Source organism: Lynx canadensis, chromosome E1 (assembly GCF_007474595.2).
Source record: "Lynx canadensis isolate LIC74 chromosome E1, mLynCan4.pri.v2, whole genome shotgun sequence".
NCBI classification, from domain to species: domain Eukaryota; kingdom Metazoa; phylum Chordata; class Mammalia; order Carnivora; family Felidae; genus Lynx; species Lynx canadensis.
In genome coordinates this window covers 10017956-10032369 of record NC_044316.2, presented here as the reverse complement: position 1 = coordinate 10032369, position 14414 = coordinate 10017956, and the positions used below count along the sequence as shown (strand labels likewise).

At 40.1% G+C, this 14414-nt stretch overlaps 1 protein-coding gene across 7 annotated transcripts in view; it reads right to left on the bottom strand.

Moving 5' to 3' along the window:
* ULK2 (unc-51 like autophagy activating kinase 2) overlaps window positions 1–14414 on the bottom strand; it is a 93546-nt gene that overhangs the window by 34775 nt on the left and 44357 nt on the right. For 6 of the 7 annotated variants that reach the window (XR_003964893.1, XR_003964894.1, XR_003964895.1 and 3 more), the window contains exons 14-15: window positions 10004–10064; window positions 3071–3208 (exon numbers count right to left, since the gene is read on the bottom strand). Coding sequence is in view for 3 of the 7 variants with exons in the window: in XM_030296914.1 (XP_030152774.1) it covers window positions 3071–3208; window positions 10004–10064 (199 nt within the window). In the remaining 4 variants the exon portion in view is untranslated. The remainder of the gene's footprint in view (window positions 1–3070; window positions 3209–10003; window positions 10065–14414) is intronic. The other variant, XM_030296913.1, reaches the window with a different exon arrangement.

The window sequence follows — 14414 nt, the reverse complement described above, 5'->3', positions numbered from 1 at the left end:
CCACGCCGTCAGCACAGAGCCCGACGTGGGGCTCGGACTCATGAAACCGTGAGATCATGACCTGAGCCGGAACCAAGAGTCAGACGCTTAACCAACCGAGCTGCCCAGAATTTTTTAAAATATATGGTATGGTCACATGGAACAAATGTAAAATGTATAAAATTACATGGCGTGAAGTCTCCCTCCCATCCTGTACCCTGTCTGCCTGATTCTCAACACTTCCTCAATCCTACTCCAAAGGTTACCATTATTTCCAGTTTCTAACATATCCTTCCAGAATTCCTTAATTTACACACAAGCAAACAGACTGAAAATAAAATCTTACTTCCATCTTGATTTAACTATTTTCAATTTTTTTGGTTTGAGGTTCCCTTCATACTCCTAAAAATTACTGAATATCCCAGAGTTTTTGTTCATGCAACTTATATCTATTGATATTTACTGTATGAGAAGTTAAAACTGAAAAAATTTTGTAACTAGTAATTCATTAAAAGTAACAAACTTATTACATGTAACATAAGGTTATGAAAATTAATTATATCTTCCAAATAAAATACATTCATGAGAAGCGTGGCATTGTTTTACATTTTTTCAGATCTCTTATGTCTGGCTCAATAGAAGACAGTTGGATTCTCATACTGGTTTTTGCATTCAATCTTTTATGTAACACAGTACATATGGGGGGATGTACATGAAGAAAATACAGCCTTATACAGCCTTCCTCCTCAAAAAAAGGAGGAATATTTTGGTAGCCTTTTCAAAAAATTGTGATGCTCATCTTTGATACTATACCAAAACTCAGCAAATGGACATTTAAAAAAGATTAGCTGCAATGTAGAATCTGAAACTACTTCAATGAAATCTTGTACTCCATTACATTAGACTCTAATCTTTTGCAAAGTCCCTTGTACTTGGACTGGATCTTGTTCTTTTGAGCCCGACATGGAGCTCGAACTCACGAACCACGAAATCATGACCTGAGCCGAAGTTGGACGCTCAACCAACTAAGCCACCCAGGAGCCCCTGGACTGGGTATTTTATCTATGCATGGTTTTTAAACATTCGGTCACTTGAAAAATGTTGGTTGGTATTCCAAATGTCGACCACATCACAGGGTATCAAAAAGTCACATTCATACCAAAATATCACCACAAACCTTAACAGAAGTGGCTGTCAAGGCATGGCAGAAGCTGTCAAGATCACAGCAGTGAATCAAGAGTTTTCAAAAACTCTAATTTTTGCTCAAGAGCTCACATTTCACGATACTTATTTTCTAGGTGGTGGCAGACTTGGCTCATGAGCCGCCAGACGCCCACAGCTGGAGTTTGTCAGTTGCTCTTTCACGAAAACACGGCGCTCCGTGAAAAAGGGGCTATGGTTCAGCTTGCAACTGAATCACACGAGAGCTTCTCCTTAAGAGAACTCCTCCAATCTGCAGCAACAGTGCTTTATGCCCACATGCCACTCGAGGTGGCGATTTCCAAAGAGAAATAACTTTGCAGGCTTCATTAAAGACATTCCTTGGTACCACAGTGCTGGTGGCAAAATATACAAAAACTCACAGTGTGGTTGGGTGCCACCACCGTGATGCATTTTAAGGCACCAGCAATTTGCACGTCATTGCTTTTGCACTATCAGTGCATGTCCACACAGTGAGAGAAAGCAAACGATGTCCCAGTATCATTATGAAAACAGGTTTGACCTCATGGACCTTCTGGAAGGGAGCCACACATGAACCACACTTTGAAAACCACTGCTAATCCTGTTATCACTTTGCTTGTTTCATTTTATAAAATACCTTGGAAATGTTTCTACCTTAGTGCACATTAGAGAGCTTAGAGAGCTTCCTTCCTCTTTTTATGGAAGGTGCTCTGTTGTCACAGGTGGACCTTACAGCAGTCACTTACTGGTGGGAACTTGGCTTACTTCTCATCCTTTGCTATTGTAACAATTAACGACCTGTGTATATGTAACTTCATACACAGGCAAGGACTGTATATCCATAGAATAAATTGCCAGAAGTTAGAGTGCTGGGTTCAAAAGATACATCCGTTAATAATCTTCACAGATACTGCCAAAATGCTCTTTGTAGAAGTTTTCTCAGTTTACATCCTATGAATCTTCTTCCATTCACTGAGCTCTACATTAGGTGGGCCCTTTTAACCTAAAATCTTGTGTTCTCCAATCCTGGAAAACTTTCTCTTGATTATTTCCTGGAAATTTTCTTCTTCACCATTTTACTTGTTCTTTCTGGAATGCCTACATTAATTAACACTTGAAGATTTTTTCTTTTTTTTTGTTTTTAAGTAAGCTCCATACCCAGTGTGGAGCCCAGTGTGGAGCCCAGTGTGGAGCCCAGTGTGGGGCTTGAATTCATGACCCTGAGATCAAGATCTGAACTGAGATCAAGAGACAGACACCTGGAGTGCCTGGGTGGCTCAGTTGGTTGAGCATCCGACTTTGGCTCAGGTCATGATCTGGTGGCTCCCGAGTCCGAGCCCTGCATCAGGCTCACCACTGTCAGCACAGAGCCCACTTCAGATCCTCTGTCTGTCTCTCTCTGCCCCGCCAGGCTCACGCTTGCCCTCTCTCAAAAATAAACAAACATTAAAAAAAAAGAGAGAGAGAAAGAGACATTTAAGCAACTGAGCCACCCAGGCACCCCTGAAGAATATATTTTATTCATAGTTTCCACCTTCTTTATTTGATTCACCTATTTCAGATACGGCCTCAACTTTGTCTTCCAACATTTATTTTTATCTATTTCAGTTATATTTTATAACATCCAAGAGGTCTTTTTGATTTTGATTATTTTCAAAAACATTTTGTACCAATTTATGGATGCAGTCTCTTTCCTATTTCTAAGGATACAATGTTTTTTTTTTTTTTTTAAAGATTTTAATTTTAAGTAATCCTGACACCCAATGTGGGGCTTGAACTTACAACCCCCGGATCAAGAGTTGCATGCTCCACCAGTTGAGCCGGCCAGGTGCCCCGGAAAGTAACAGATCTTTGAATAATAACAACACATTTTTTAAAAGAAAAGGAAGAAAAGAGAACGCTAGCTTACCTTGGAGAACCGTGCAGATTTGTGCCAGAGCTGGCAGTAGATGTAAGATTCTGCTCTATGCGCTGATAATTCCTTATCTGAGTAGGGACCGGAATTGGTGCTGTCTCACTGTGAGGGGACACGGTAGGCTGGCACTGCCTGCAACCGTAATTTATTGAAAAAGGCAAGAAATCCAAGTAAGCCTGTTTTTCTTTCATTTGACACATTGGTGACATTTAGAGAAGATTCTAGAAGGGGCCAAACGATCGCTTCTATGTGAATAAAAAACGATCATCTCAAAAAAATAAGGCACAGAAAATCACATTAGTCATTTAAAAGACTCTCCAGACATTCAGATGCTTATTGAGGACGAAGAATTCTAACAAAAACTGGAAAAACATTCCTCTACGACAATAGGAAAAGTCCGTAGGTTGGCAAAACTCAGTTTCATCTGCTCACATTCTGCTATTCATTATTATGTGAGAGAAAAAAAATATTTCTAGGAAAATATGCTGGGTAAAAGAACAGGAAGTTCATGAGCAAAGATGACAGGAATGTTTACAAAAGTTATGAATGCGGTAAGCATTCCCAAAGAACTTCTGACTTTTAAAAAGATTGCAAACAACACTGTGCAACTCTCAAAGCACATTATTGATCTGAGGCCCACATGGTGAGGTGTTAGTACTGGGTTTCTGTAACAGCCTCTCCCCTTGATTTTCATAAATTCAGAAACAGGATGTCCTTGGATGACTTTCAATTCAATTTGCAACCTGTCTTGACACATCAGGGACAATACCGGGCCTTAAAAGATGATTTATTTCATTTTTCTGTCCTCCTATAAGTCCAAAAAAGCCACATGAATCTAATACTTTTTCTCAAATTACAATATTACAGATATCAAGAGACTGTATACTTATCTAACAAACAATATGATATTCATCTAAAGTGTCACTTTAGAGCTTTTGAAATATTAGAGCATTTCATATTTAAATAAAATCTCATCTCTAATAGAGATGTTAGTTGCTTTCTCCAATATCCATTCACCCACTCTTTCTGACTAGCAGAACTCAAATTTTATGGAAGATGGCAATTTGCTCAGTGAAATTATGACACATCCCAGACTCCTTTGCAGCCATGAGTAGTCATATATCTTTCCTGGTCAATGAGATGTAAGTGGAAGTCTTCGATCCACTCTTCCTCCTTCCTCCTGCCTGGACTGTGGGTATGCTTGCCGGAGCTTCAGCAACTACCTTTCAACTATGAACAACAGGCCAAAAGAATTGGAGACAACTTCCTTGAGCCAAAGAAACGAAGATAACAGCTATTTATTTTGACTTCTCATCTTGCAAGAAAACTAAACCGTTAGTGTGAACCACGTTACAGTCAGGACTGTTGTTTCTAGCTTTTTGTCTATAAGCTCACTCTATTTTTCCATTTAGGTAATTCTCATTGTCGTGTATTCATTTATCCATCCATCCATCCATCCATCCATCCATCCATCCATCCATATTGAAGTACAGTTGACACATACATTAGTGTCAAGCGTAATGTTAAGTATCTTTTAAATACAATAATGTGTTTTTAATATCTCTATATCTGATTGTGAAGTTTACCTACAACCTGAAAATGAAACAAAACAAAACCAAAAACTTCTACTAGCGGAAACTAAACAGGTTTACAAGACTTCATTAACCAACTGTGGTGCCTGCAACCCAGAGCTCGCACAGGCCTGAGAGCCTAAGTTCCTCAGTAAGACAATAGCCAGCACGGCCATCAAAGATCAGAATGTGAATGAACAAATGTTCATTCCTACTGTCTCAATTCAATGAGTTAGTAAAGACTTAGTGAAGCAAGTACATCTGGGAATTTCTTTTAACATATACATCGTCAAGTTCTAATATCTTTTCACCAAAGGGAAATTAGAAGCTGAGTAAGAGTACCCTATGATATAAATTGAGCAACTTCATACATAATTCAAAGCACCTCTCTCAGGGAATCCTAAGCAATCCTCTCCCAGCATATGAGGAGATAAGCAGCCATGACAGGTGTTCTGGAAATGTGGTCTCCGACAGTCTCTGGACAGAACCTTCAAGCAGACCTGCTCAGTCTACAAAGTCTTCCCAGGAGAAATCCCCAGAGCACCAGCTAGCTAAGACCACTGAAGCCAAATTTCTGTCTAGCTTTACATTAATATCAATATTTAACCACTACTTGACTCCCTAAGCCCAGGATGAGGAGAGGGAAGGTCTATGCATGCCCTGAGTCTCCAGCACGGCCTCCCCACCCCAACTAAGTAAAGCAGTTCAGAGGACTCTCTATGTGCAAAGTCCCGTTTGACCTGCATGGAATACTAGAAAGACTAAGCAGGCTGCCCAAAATACAATACACTTTTATTTTACGGAAATGAGTCATTTTTATCTAGGGGTCAGAAATTTTCCCGGAAAGACTTAGGTTAAATATTTCAAACTACTTTCAACAAAAGTGAGGCTCCGAGGAAGAATGAGACCTACTACTACCAACATTGCATAGACTGGCATATGAGATGACAGTTTGGGATACGGAGGTGCAAAGTTTTAACGACTTCACAAACAATATGTCTTGTACCTGCATCAAACCATTTTATTTTTGCATACAGCATAATTTCAATGTATTTTTAGTGATTTCTGTTTTCACCTGCACTTAATATCTTATGGTAAAGTGTTTTTTTGTTTTTTTGTTTCCAAAATACTCACTACCTCTCTCTGGACCCATTTCTATACTCCCTGGTGTGGGCACTCCTGCCACAAATCCCGGGAGGTAGGTTGAAAGAACAGCTCCCAGTTAGGACATGCTGTTCTCAAACCAGAGGGAAACAGACCGATGACAGAAGAGAAGCTTTCAGAGCCATTATGTAGTCCTGCTATCACTGTTTTCCCCTCTCGTTTAAGATCAGCATGTCCCAATTCTTATATACCATGTAAGAGACAAAAGTACCCCAAAGCCCATAAATCTATGATATTATTAGAAACACATGGGGTGCCTGAGTGGCTCAGTTGACTAAACGTCTGACTTTGGCTCAGCTCATGATCTCACAGATTGTGGGTTTGAGCCCCACATCCGGCTCTGCGCTGACAGCTCAGAGCCTGGAGTCTGCTTCATATTCTGTCTTCCTCTCTGCCCCTCCCCTACTCGTGCTCTCTCTCTCAAAAACATTTAAAAAATTTACAAGAAAAAGGAACATATAAAGATGCCATTTGTGACATCAATAACATAAATGGGGGTAGTGTACTCCCATACTCTCCATTAGGAGGGTTTTTTTTAATATTTTTTTTAATGTTTATTTATTTTTGAGAGAGAGAAAGAGAGAGTGTGTGTGAGAGAGAGAGAGAGAGAGAGAGAGAGCGCGCGCGCAGGGGAGGGGCAGAGAGAGAGGGAGACACAGAATCCGAAGCAGGGTCCAGGCTTCGAGCTGTCAGCACAGAGCATGATGCAGGGCTCGAACTCACGAACTGTGGGATCATGACCTGAGCTGAAGTCGGACACTTAACGAACTGAGTCACCCAGGCGCCCCAGGAGTAGAGTTTTTGCAGGCAATTGAAGTTATCAGTTAAATGAGATTGTTGTAACTGTTAGGATATTTCATGTAGTCCCAATAGTATTCACAAAGAATATATCTATAGAATACACACGATAGGAAATGTGAACTGAAGCATGTCACTACAACAAGGTCAACAAAACACAAAGAAAGGTAGCAAGAGAGGAAATGAGGGACCAAAAAGCCTCAAGACATACATAAAAGTAACAAAATGACAGTAATCTATCTTCCCCTATTAGGCTGAAAGTGAAAGAATATCCCATGCAAATGGTAACCAGAAGAGAGCAGGCACAGCTATAATATCAGACAAAAAAGACTTTCAGTCAAACACTGTTACAAGATACAAAAAAGGACATAATGTATAATGATTAAAGAGTCACTTAACCAGAAAAATATAACAATTATAAATATTTATGCACCAAACATCAGCTCTCCCAAATAGATCAAGCAAATACTGACAGAATTGAAGGGAGAAATAGATAATTCCATAATAATAGCTGTACCCCCACTTTCAATAATGGATAGAACAACCAGATAAAAGATCAATAAAGAACCAGGGCTTGAACAACACTCTAGACCAACTGGATATTGTAGACACACACCGAGCACTCCTCCCACCAACAGAAGAACATTTGTTCTTCTCAGGTATACACGAAACGCTCTCCAGGATAGACCACACATTAGGTCACAAAACAAATCTTAAGAAATTGCAAAATACTTGTCAACAAGCTGGATAACCTGAAGAAATGTATAAATTTCTACACACACACAGGCTACCAAGACTGGATGATAAAGAACGAGAAAATCTGAACAGACCCATAACTAAGGAGACTTGATCAGTAATCAAAAACCTTCCAACACCAAAAAAAGCCTAAGACTTTCACTGGTGAATTCTACCCAACATTTAAAGAATTAACATCAGGGGTGCATGGGTGGCTCAGCTGGTTAAACGTTGGACTTCGGCTCAGGTCATGATCTCATGGTTTGTGAGTTCGAGCCCCCCATGGGGCTCTGTGCTGACAGCTCAGAGCCTGGAGCCTGCTTCGGATTCTGTGTCTCCTTCTCTCTGCCCCTCCCATACTTTCATTCAGTCTCTCTCTCAAAAATTAAATAAATGAAAGAAAGAAAGAAAGAAAGAAAGAAAGAACGAACAAACGAACATCAACATCTCAAACTCTTCCAAAATATTAAAGAGGAGGAAATACTCCCAAACTCATTGCATGAGTTCAGCATTATCCTAATACCAAACCACACGTAGATACTACAAAAACAAAAAACTACAGCACAATTTCCCCTATGAAATTTGATGCAAAAATCCTTAACAAAATATTAGCAAACCAAATTCAACAACACATTAAAAGGATCATAAACCATGACCAAATGTGATTTATAACATACCTACATCAATAGAAAGGACCAAAACCACAGGACTACCTCAATTTATGCAGAAAAAGCATTTGACAAAATCCCAACATCCTTTCATGATAAAATGCATTCAACAGGGGTGCCTGGGGGGCTCAGCTGGTCGAGTATCTGACTCTTCCAGCTCAGGTCATGATCCCAGGGTCCTAAGATTGAGCCCCTCACTGGGCTCTGTGCTAACTGTGGAGCCTGCTTAAGATTCTCTCTCTCTCCCTCCCTCTGCTCCTCTCCCCAGCTTGTGTGCTCTCTCTCTCTAAATAAAAACAATTTTTAAAAAAGCATTCAACAAACTAGGAATTGAAAAAAATTACCTCAACATAATAAATGCCATATATAAAAAGCCCACAATTAACATCATACTCAATGGTTAAAGACTGAAAGCCTTTTCTCTATGATCAGGAACAAGACAAGGATGCCTGCTCTCATCACTTCTATTCAACTCTTAGCCAGAGCAATTAGGCACAAAAAAAAGAAATATAAGGCATTCAAATTTGAATGGAAGAAGTAAAATTATTTTTGTTCATGGAAACATGATCTTAAATGTAGAACATCCTAAAGATTTCACACACAAAAAGCCTTTAGAACTAATACATTCAGTGGGGCACCTGGGTGGCTCAGTCAGTTGAGCATCTGACTCTTAATTTCAGCGAAGGTCACAATCCCAGGGTTGTGGGATCGAGCCCCATGTTGGGATCCACACTGAGCACGGAGCCTGCTTAAGAGTCTCTCTCCGCACCCCACCCCCGCCCCACCCTTCTCTCCTGCTTGGTTTCTAAAATACAATACAATAACTCCTAGAAGAAAACATAGGAGAAAAGCTTCATGACATTGGATTAGGCAATGATTTCTTGAATATGACACCAAACACACACACACACACACACACACACACACACACACACACAATAGACAAATGAGACTACATAAAATTCTAAAACTTCTATGCTCAAAGGACTGGAAAAACAATCTTTGGAATGGGAGAAAATATCTGTAAATCATATATCTGATAAAGGGTTAGTATCCAAAATATATAAAGAACTCCTACAACTCAACAACCAATGACATACAAATGGCCAACAAGTATATGAAAAGACACTCAAAACCACTCATCATTAACAGAATTGCAAATCAAAACCACAATGAGCTATTACCTCACACCCAAAAAAAGAAGTAACAAGTGCTACTGAAGATGTAGAGAAACCAGAACCCTTGTACACTGTTGGTAGGAACGTAAAATGGTACAACCACGGAGGAAAACAGTATGGCAGCTCCACAAACACTTCTAATATGATATGAATCCAGCATCCCCACTGTTGCATATATATCCAACATAACTGAAAGCAGGGTCTCAAACAGGTATCTGCACATTCACATTTATAGCAGAAGTATTCACAATAGCCAAGGGGTAGAAGAAATACAATTGTCCGTTGAAAGAAGAATGGATAAAGAAAATACGGTATGTGTGTAGAATGGAATATGATTCAGCCTTAAAAAGGAAATTCTGACACATGCTATAACATGGATGAACCTTGAGGATATTACGATGACTGAATGAAGCCAGTCACAAAAAGACACGTGTTGTATATCCTACTTTTTTGAGGTATATAAAATAGTCACATCCATAGAAACAGAAAGCAGAATGGTAGTTACCAGTGCCTAGGGATGGGAGAAATGGGGAAGGCTATTACATAATGAGTACGGGGTTTGACTTTTGCAAGACGAAAAAGTTCTGGAGAGTGGTTGCGCCACATCGTGAATATACTTAACGCTACTACACTGTAAGCTTAAATACGGCCAAGATGACAGATTTCATGTGTTTTGCCACAATTTAAACTTTGTTTACAAAAAACGACACATTGTGAAACTAAATTTTAAGAATCAGGAACACAAAGTCCCCTAACTTTCCTCACAAAATTCAAAATGAGAGCAATCTTTTCATTTAATATACGTAAACATACCCTCCACACACCAAGAACTCGTTTGAAGCACGCTTGCCAGCAGCTCCCATTGGCATGTCATCTAAAGGAGAGAGAGGAAAATACAGTCAGTTCTGCTCGACCATCTGCTCACAAGACGTAACTTGTTCCAACACGATCATTAGGAAAAATCTGAGCACGACACAAATTGACCACTTGCTTATGTTGCAGTTTCCTCCATGAGTAAAAGCAGGTAAAAACCGCGAGGAGAAACACCGAAGACGCTGCACCCAGCTGAATGCATAGCCCGCAGCGCTTCAACGCCCGTTTCTAGAAACAATACAGTCTTTACGAGGTAAAGTGTCATATTTATTTCAGTGTTACGTATTTCTCCACCATCTAACACACACGGGAAAACTGTCCTAACGTTTCAATCGTGTTCTTTTTAATATGTCACTCACCAATGTCTGGAGTATTATGCCTCCAATTCCAATTTGCCCATAAACTCGGTGGTTTTTACTGAGCAATTTTTTCAGACTGTGGTAATTTTCAGAACACACATGTCACATTCTAGCACAACAGACTGCAAACAAAGTCGAGTTCACACCAGTGTTGGAGCACCCCCATCCTCCTGCATAACAAACACTCCTGTGTCCTGAATGGTTGTTGAGCGAGACGTGGAAGCTGGGGCTTCTCAGACACGGCAGCACATGCCACAGGCCATCGTCACCTACTCCTACATATCTGTATGTGGGAACAGAGCTGGGCTCAGACGCAGGGGCCCCTCACTCCTTGTCACTGGTATGTCCACTCTATCACATTGCCTGTGTGATTTTAAATGGCCGTAAACGTGGGGCGCCTGGGTGGCTCAGCTGGTTAAGCGTCCGACTCTTGATTTCAGCTCAGGTCATGATCTCATGGTTTGTGAGTTCAAGCCCTGAGTCAGGCTCTGCACTGACAGTGAGGAGATTCTCTCTCTCTCCCCCTCTCTCTACCCCTCCACCACTCACACACATTCTTCCTCTCTCAAAAGAAATAAACTTTAAATAAATAAATAAATAAATAAATAAATAAATAAATAAATGGCTGTAAAGGCATAATTAATGTGTTGATATGACACAGCAAATAATATCAATTTTTTAAAAAGTACACAGCTAACCTATACTCAAAAGGGGGGAAAAATCAACACAAATATCCCTTTGAATGGCCCTAAATAAGATTTGAGAAATGTATTTATTTTAGCACATCTCAAGTCCCTGCTCTCTTGAAGCTTACATTCTATCAGTGAAAGAAGGTAATAGTGTCAGGCATGATAAGAAATATAAAGGAAAATAAATCACGGTAAGAGAATAAAGAGAAGTGAGGAAGCAAGGTATCTATTTTAAAGAAAATAGCTGCCGACATGGGAACAGGGCAGATGGGGTAGAGATAGAAGCTACATTTCACTAAGTGCACTTCATTCTGTAGCTTTGAGTTTGGAACCATACATAATTATGAAACAAAATAAAATCAAAAGAAAAAATATCCCTAGAAATCAAAAGCAAAGCACGATAATGTTTTGCCATTCATAACCATATATCAACACATCTGTATTGTCACCAGAAGGGAATTCTTTCAAGTGACTTTAAAGCTCAGTAATTTGATTGGACATCCCTAATGAGATTATCCTAAGGACAAAAAGACCCACAGAAAGAGTTTTTGTTTTGCTCTGTTTTCTTTTGTTAAGTAGTCTTCATGCCCCATGTGGGGCTTGAACTCTTGACCCTGAGATCAAGAGTCACAATCTCTACCCATTGAGCCAGCCAGGCACCTCCCATAAAAAGATTTTAGTAATTATATCGTTATCTTGATACCACATTGGGGAGGGAGAGAAAAGAGAAGAGCCTAAACTCACAAGGGCAAAAAGAAAAGTCAACAGCCACAAAAACTTAGAAGCTATAAAGTTGATATAAGCCTCATTTGATTTAGGAGACCCAAGAAGACAGAATCCTTAGCCAGCAGAGGTTCCCCCATATTGTATCAGGGAGTCTTCTCTGGGAGATGTGAATGGCCCTCCAAAAGGGAAGCATTCCAAGGCAAGTCAAGGACTCAGCCATATCGTGTCCCTAAGACCCACCACTTACAAAGCTTTCAAACAATGTTCTAATTTTCCACTCTTAATTATGAGTACACAACAACCACCAAACATCCAAGGAGGGAAATCCAATCTGAAAACCAGATTCCCAAACAACCTGGGGGAGATAAAAAAAAAGAAATATTTTCCAGGGAAAGGTTAAAAGATGTATATATAATTAATGTCCTCGGATAAAACAAAATATTGCACCCTGAAATAAGAACAATTCTCAAAGGGAGGAGGGAAGCTTCTGAAAATTAAAACATGAGAACATAAATGAAAAACTCAGTGAAAGAAAACATCAAGGAAATTTCCATAAAATTAGAGCAATAAGACAAAAAAATGTAAAATCTGACAAGAGATAGGAAAATCAGAGGACTGTACTCAGGTATTTGTCTTATGTTATTACTTTTAAATTGTATACATGTTATTTATTTATTTATTTATTTATTTATTTATTTATTTATTTATTCAAATCGTATAGATGTTTTAAAAATCTTATATGAGGACTTCCGCTTCCCAGTCTCACATGTAAGAAGCCTGGAAGTTGCCATTCCATCCCAACAAGTAAAAAGTTGAACAGACGGAACAATCAACAATTCTTCTTGGTGGGCGCCTGGGTGGGGTGGCTCAATCAGTTAAGCGTCCAACTTCAGCTCAGGTCATGATCTCACGGTTTATGAGCCCCCGCCCTCGGGCTCTGGGCTGACAGCTCGGAGCCTGGAGCCTGCTTTGGATTCTGTGTCTCCCTCACTCTCTGCCCCTCCCCCACTCTCACTCTGTCTCTGTCTCTGTCTCTCTGTCTCAAAAATAAATAAACATTAAAAAAAAATTTTTCTTGGATCCAAAAGAGAGAGAAGGACAAAGGGCAAACCGATGCCCTAGGATTAGAGAGACAGGCAAACACAGGGACTTGTGGCTTATCTGAGATAAGATTTACCAGCAGAATGCTTGAGGAAACAGAGCTGGGGTGGCAAAACATGAACCATGACTGACAATTTGCTAGAGGATCACTGTGGACAACTCTCAGAGTTAAAAACTCCAGGAGGATCTAGTCATAGGGAGGCTCACAATAATGCCAGATTTACCTCCAGGAATTCAGAAGCTCACAGTAAATACCAGAGAAAAATCCCCTTCTGCTTCTGCTGAGATAATGGAAGAGAGACCATTTTTATTTTTATTTATTTATTTATTTATTTTTGATTTCTGCTTTTTCTTTTCTTTTATTTTTTAATTTTTTTCAATATATGAAATTTATTGTCAAATTGGTTTCCATACAACACCCAGTGCTCATCCTAAAAGGTGCCCTCCTCAATACCCATCACCCACCCTCCCCTCCCTCCCACCCCCATCAGCCCTCAGTTTGTTCTCAGTTTTTAAGAGTCTCTTATGCTTTGGCTCTCTCCCACTCTAACCTCTCTCTTTTATTTTTTTCCTTCCCCTCCCCCATGGGATCCTGTTAAGTTTCTCAGGATTCACATAAGAGTGAACACATACGGTATCTGTCTTTCTCTGTATGGCTTATTTCACTTAGCATCACACTTTCCAGTTCCATCCATGTTGCTACAAAGGGCCATATTTCGTTCTTTCTCATTGCCACGTAGTACTCCATTGTGTATATAAACCACAATTTCTTTATCCATTCATCAGTTGATGGACATTTAGGCTCTTTCCATAATTTGGCTATTGTTGAGAGTGCTGCTATAAACATTGGGGTGCAAGCGCCCCTATGCATCAGTACTCCTATATCCCTTGGGTAAATTCCTAGCAGTGCTATTGCTGGGTCATAGGGTAGGTCTATTTTTAATTTTCTGAGGAACCTCCACACTGTTTTCCAGAGTGGCTGCACCAGTTTGCATTCCCACCAACAGTGCAAGAAGGTTCCCTAGAGGAGAAAGCAGGAAAAGACCTCTCTGACCTCAGCCGTAGCAATCTCTTACTCGACACATCCCCAAAGGCAAGGGAATTAAAAGCAAAAATGAATTACTGGGACCTTATGAAGAGAGACCATTTTTAAATAGGTCTGAGCATTCTGTTCGGAACAAGGCCTGCCCTCAGGGGAAACCACTTAATCAGAGCCTAGCCGACCTGGGGGCAGGGAAATGCCCAACTCCAGTCCCCTACGGCCATCCGGTCCCACCTAAGGCAGGAAAAAGAAACTGGGAAACACTTATGTCCACAGAGCAGAGACCTAGGCTCACTAAAAGACTGAGACCTAATCACAGGGCTACAGAACACTTCTACATACAGGCCTACTACTTACTTCCCTCCTACTTACTGAAAGGCCTAGTTACAGCGGTTCCTTTTACCCAGTACATCATGTAGGACTATCAAGAAAAA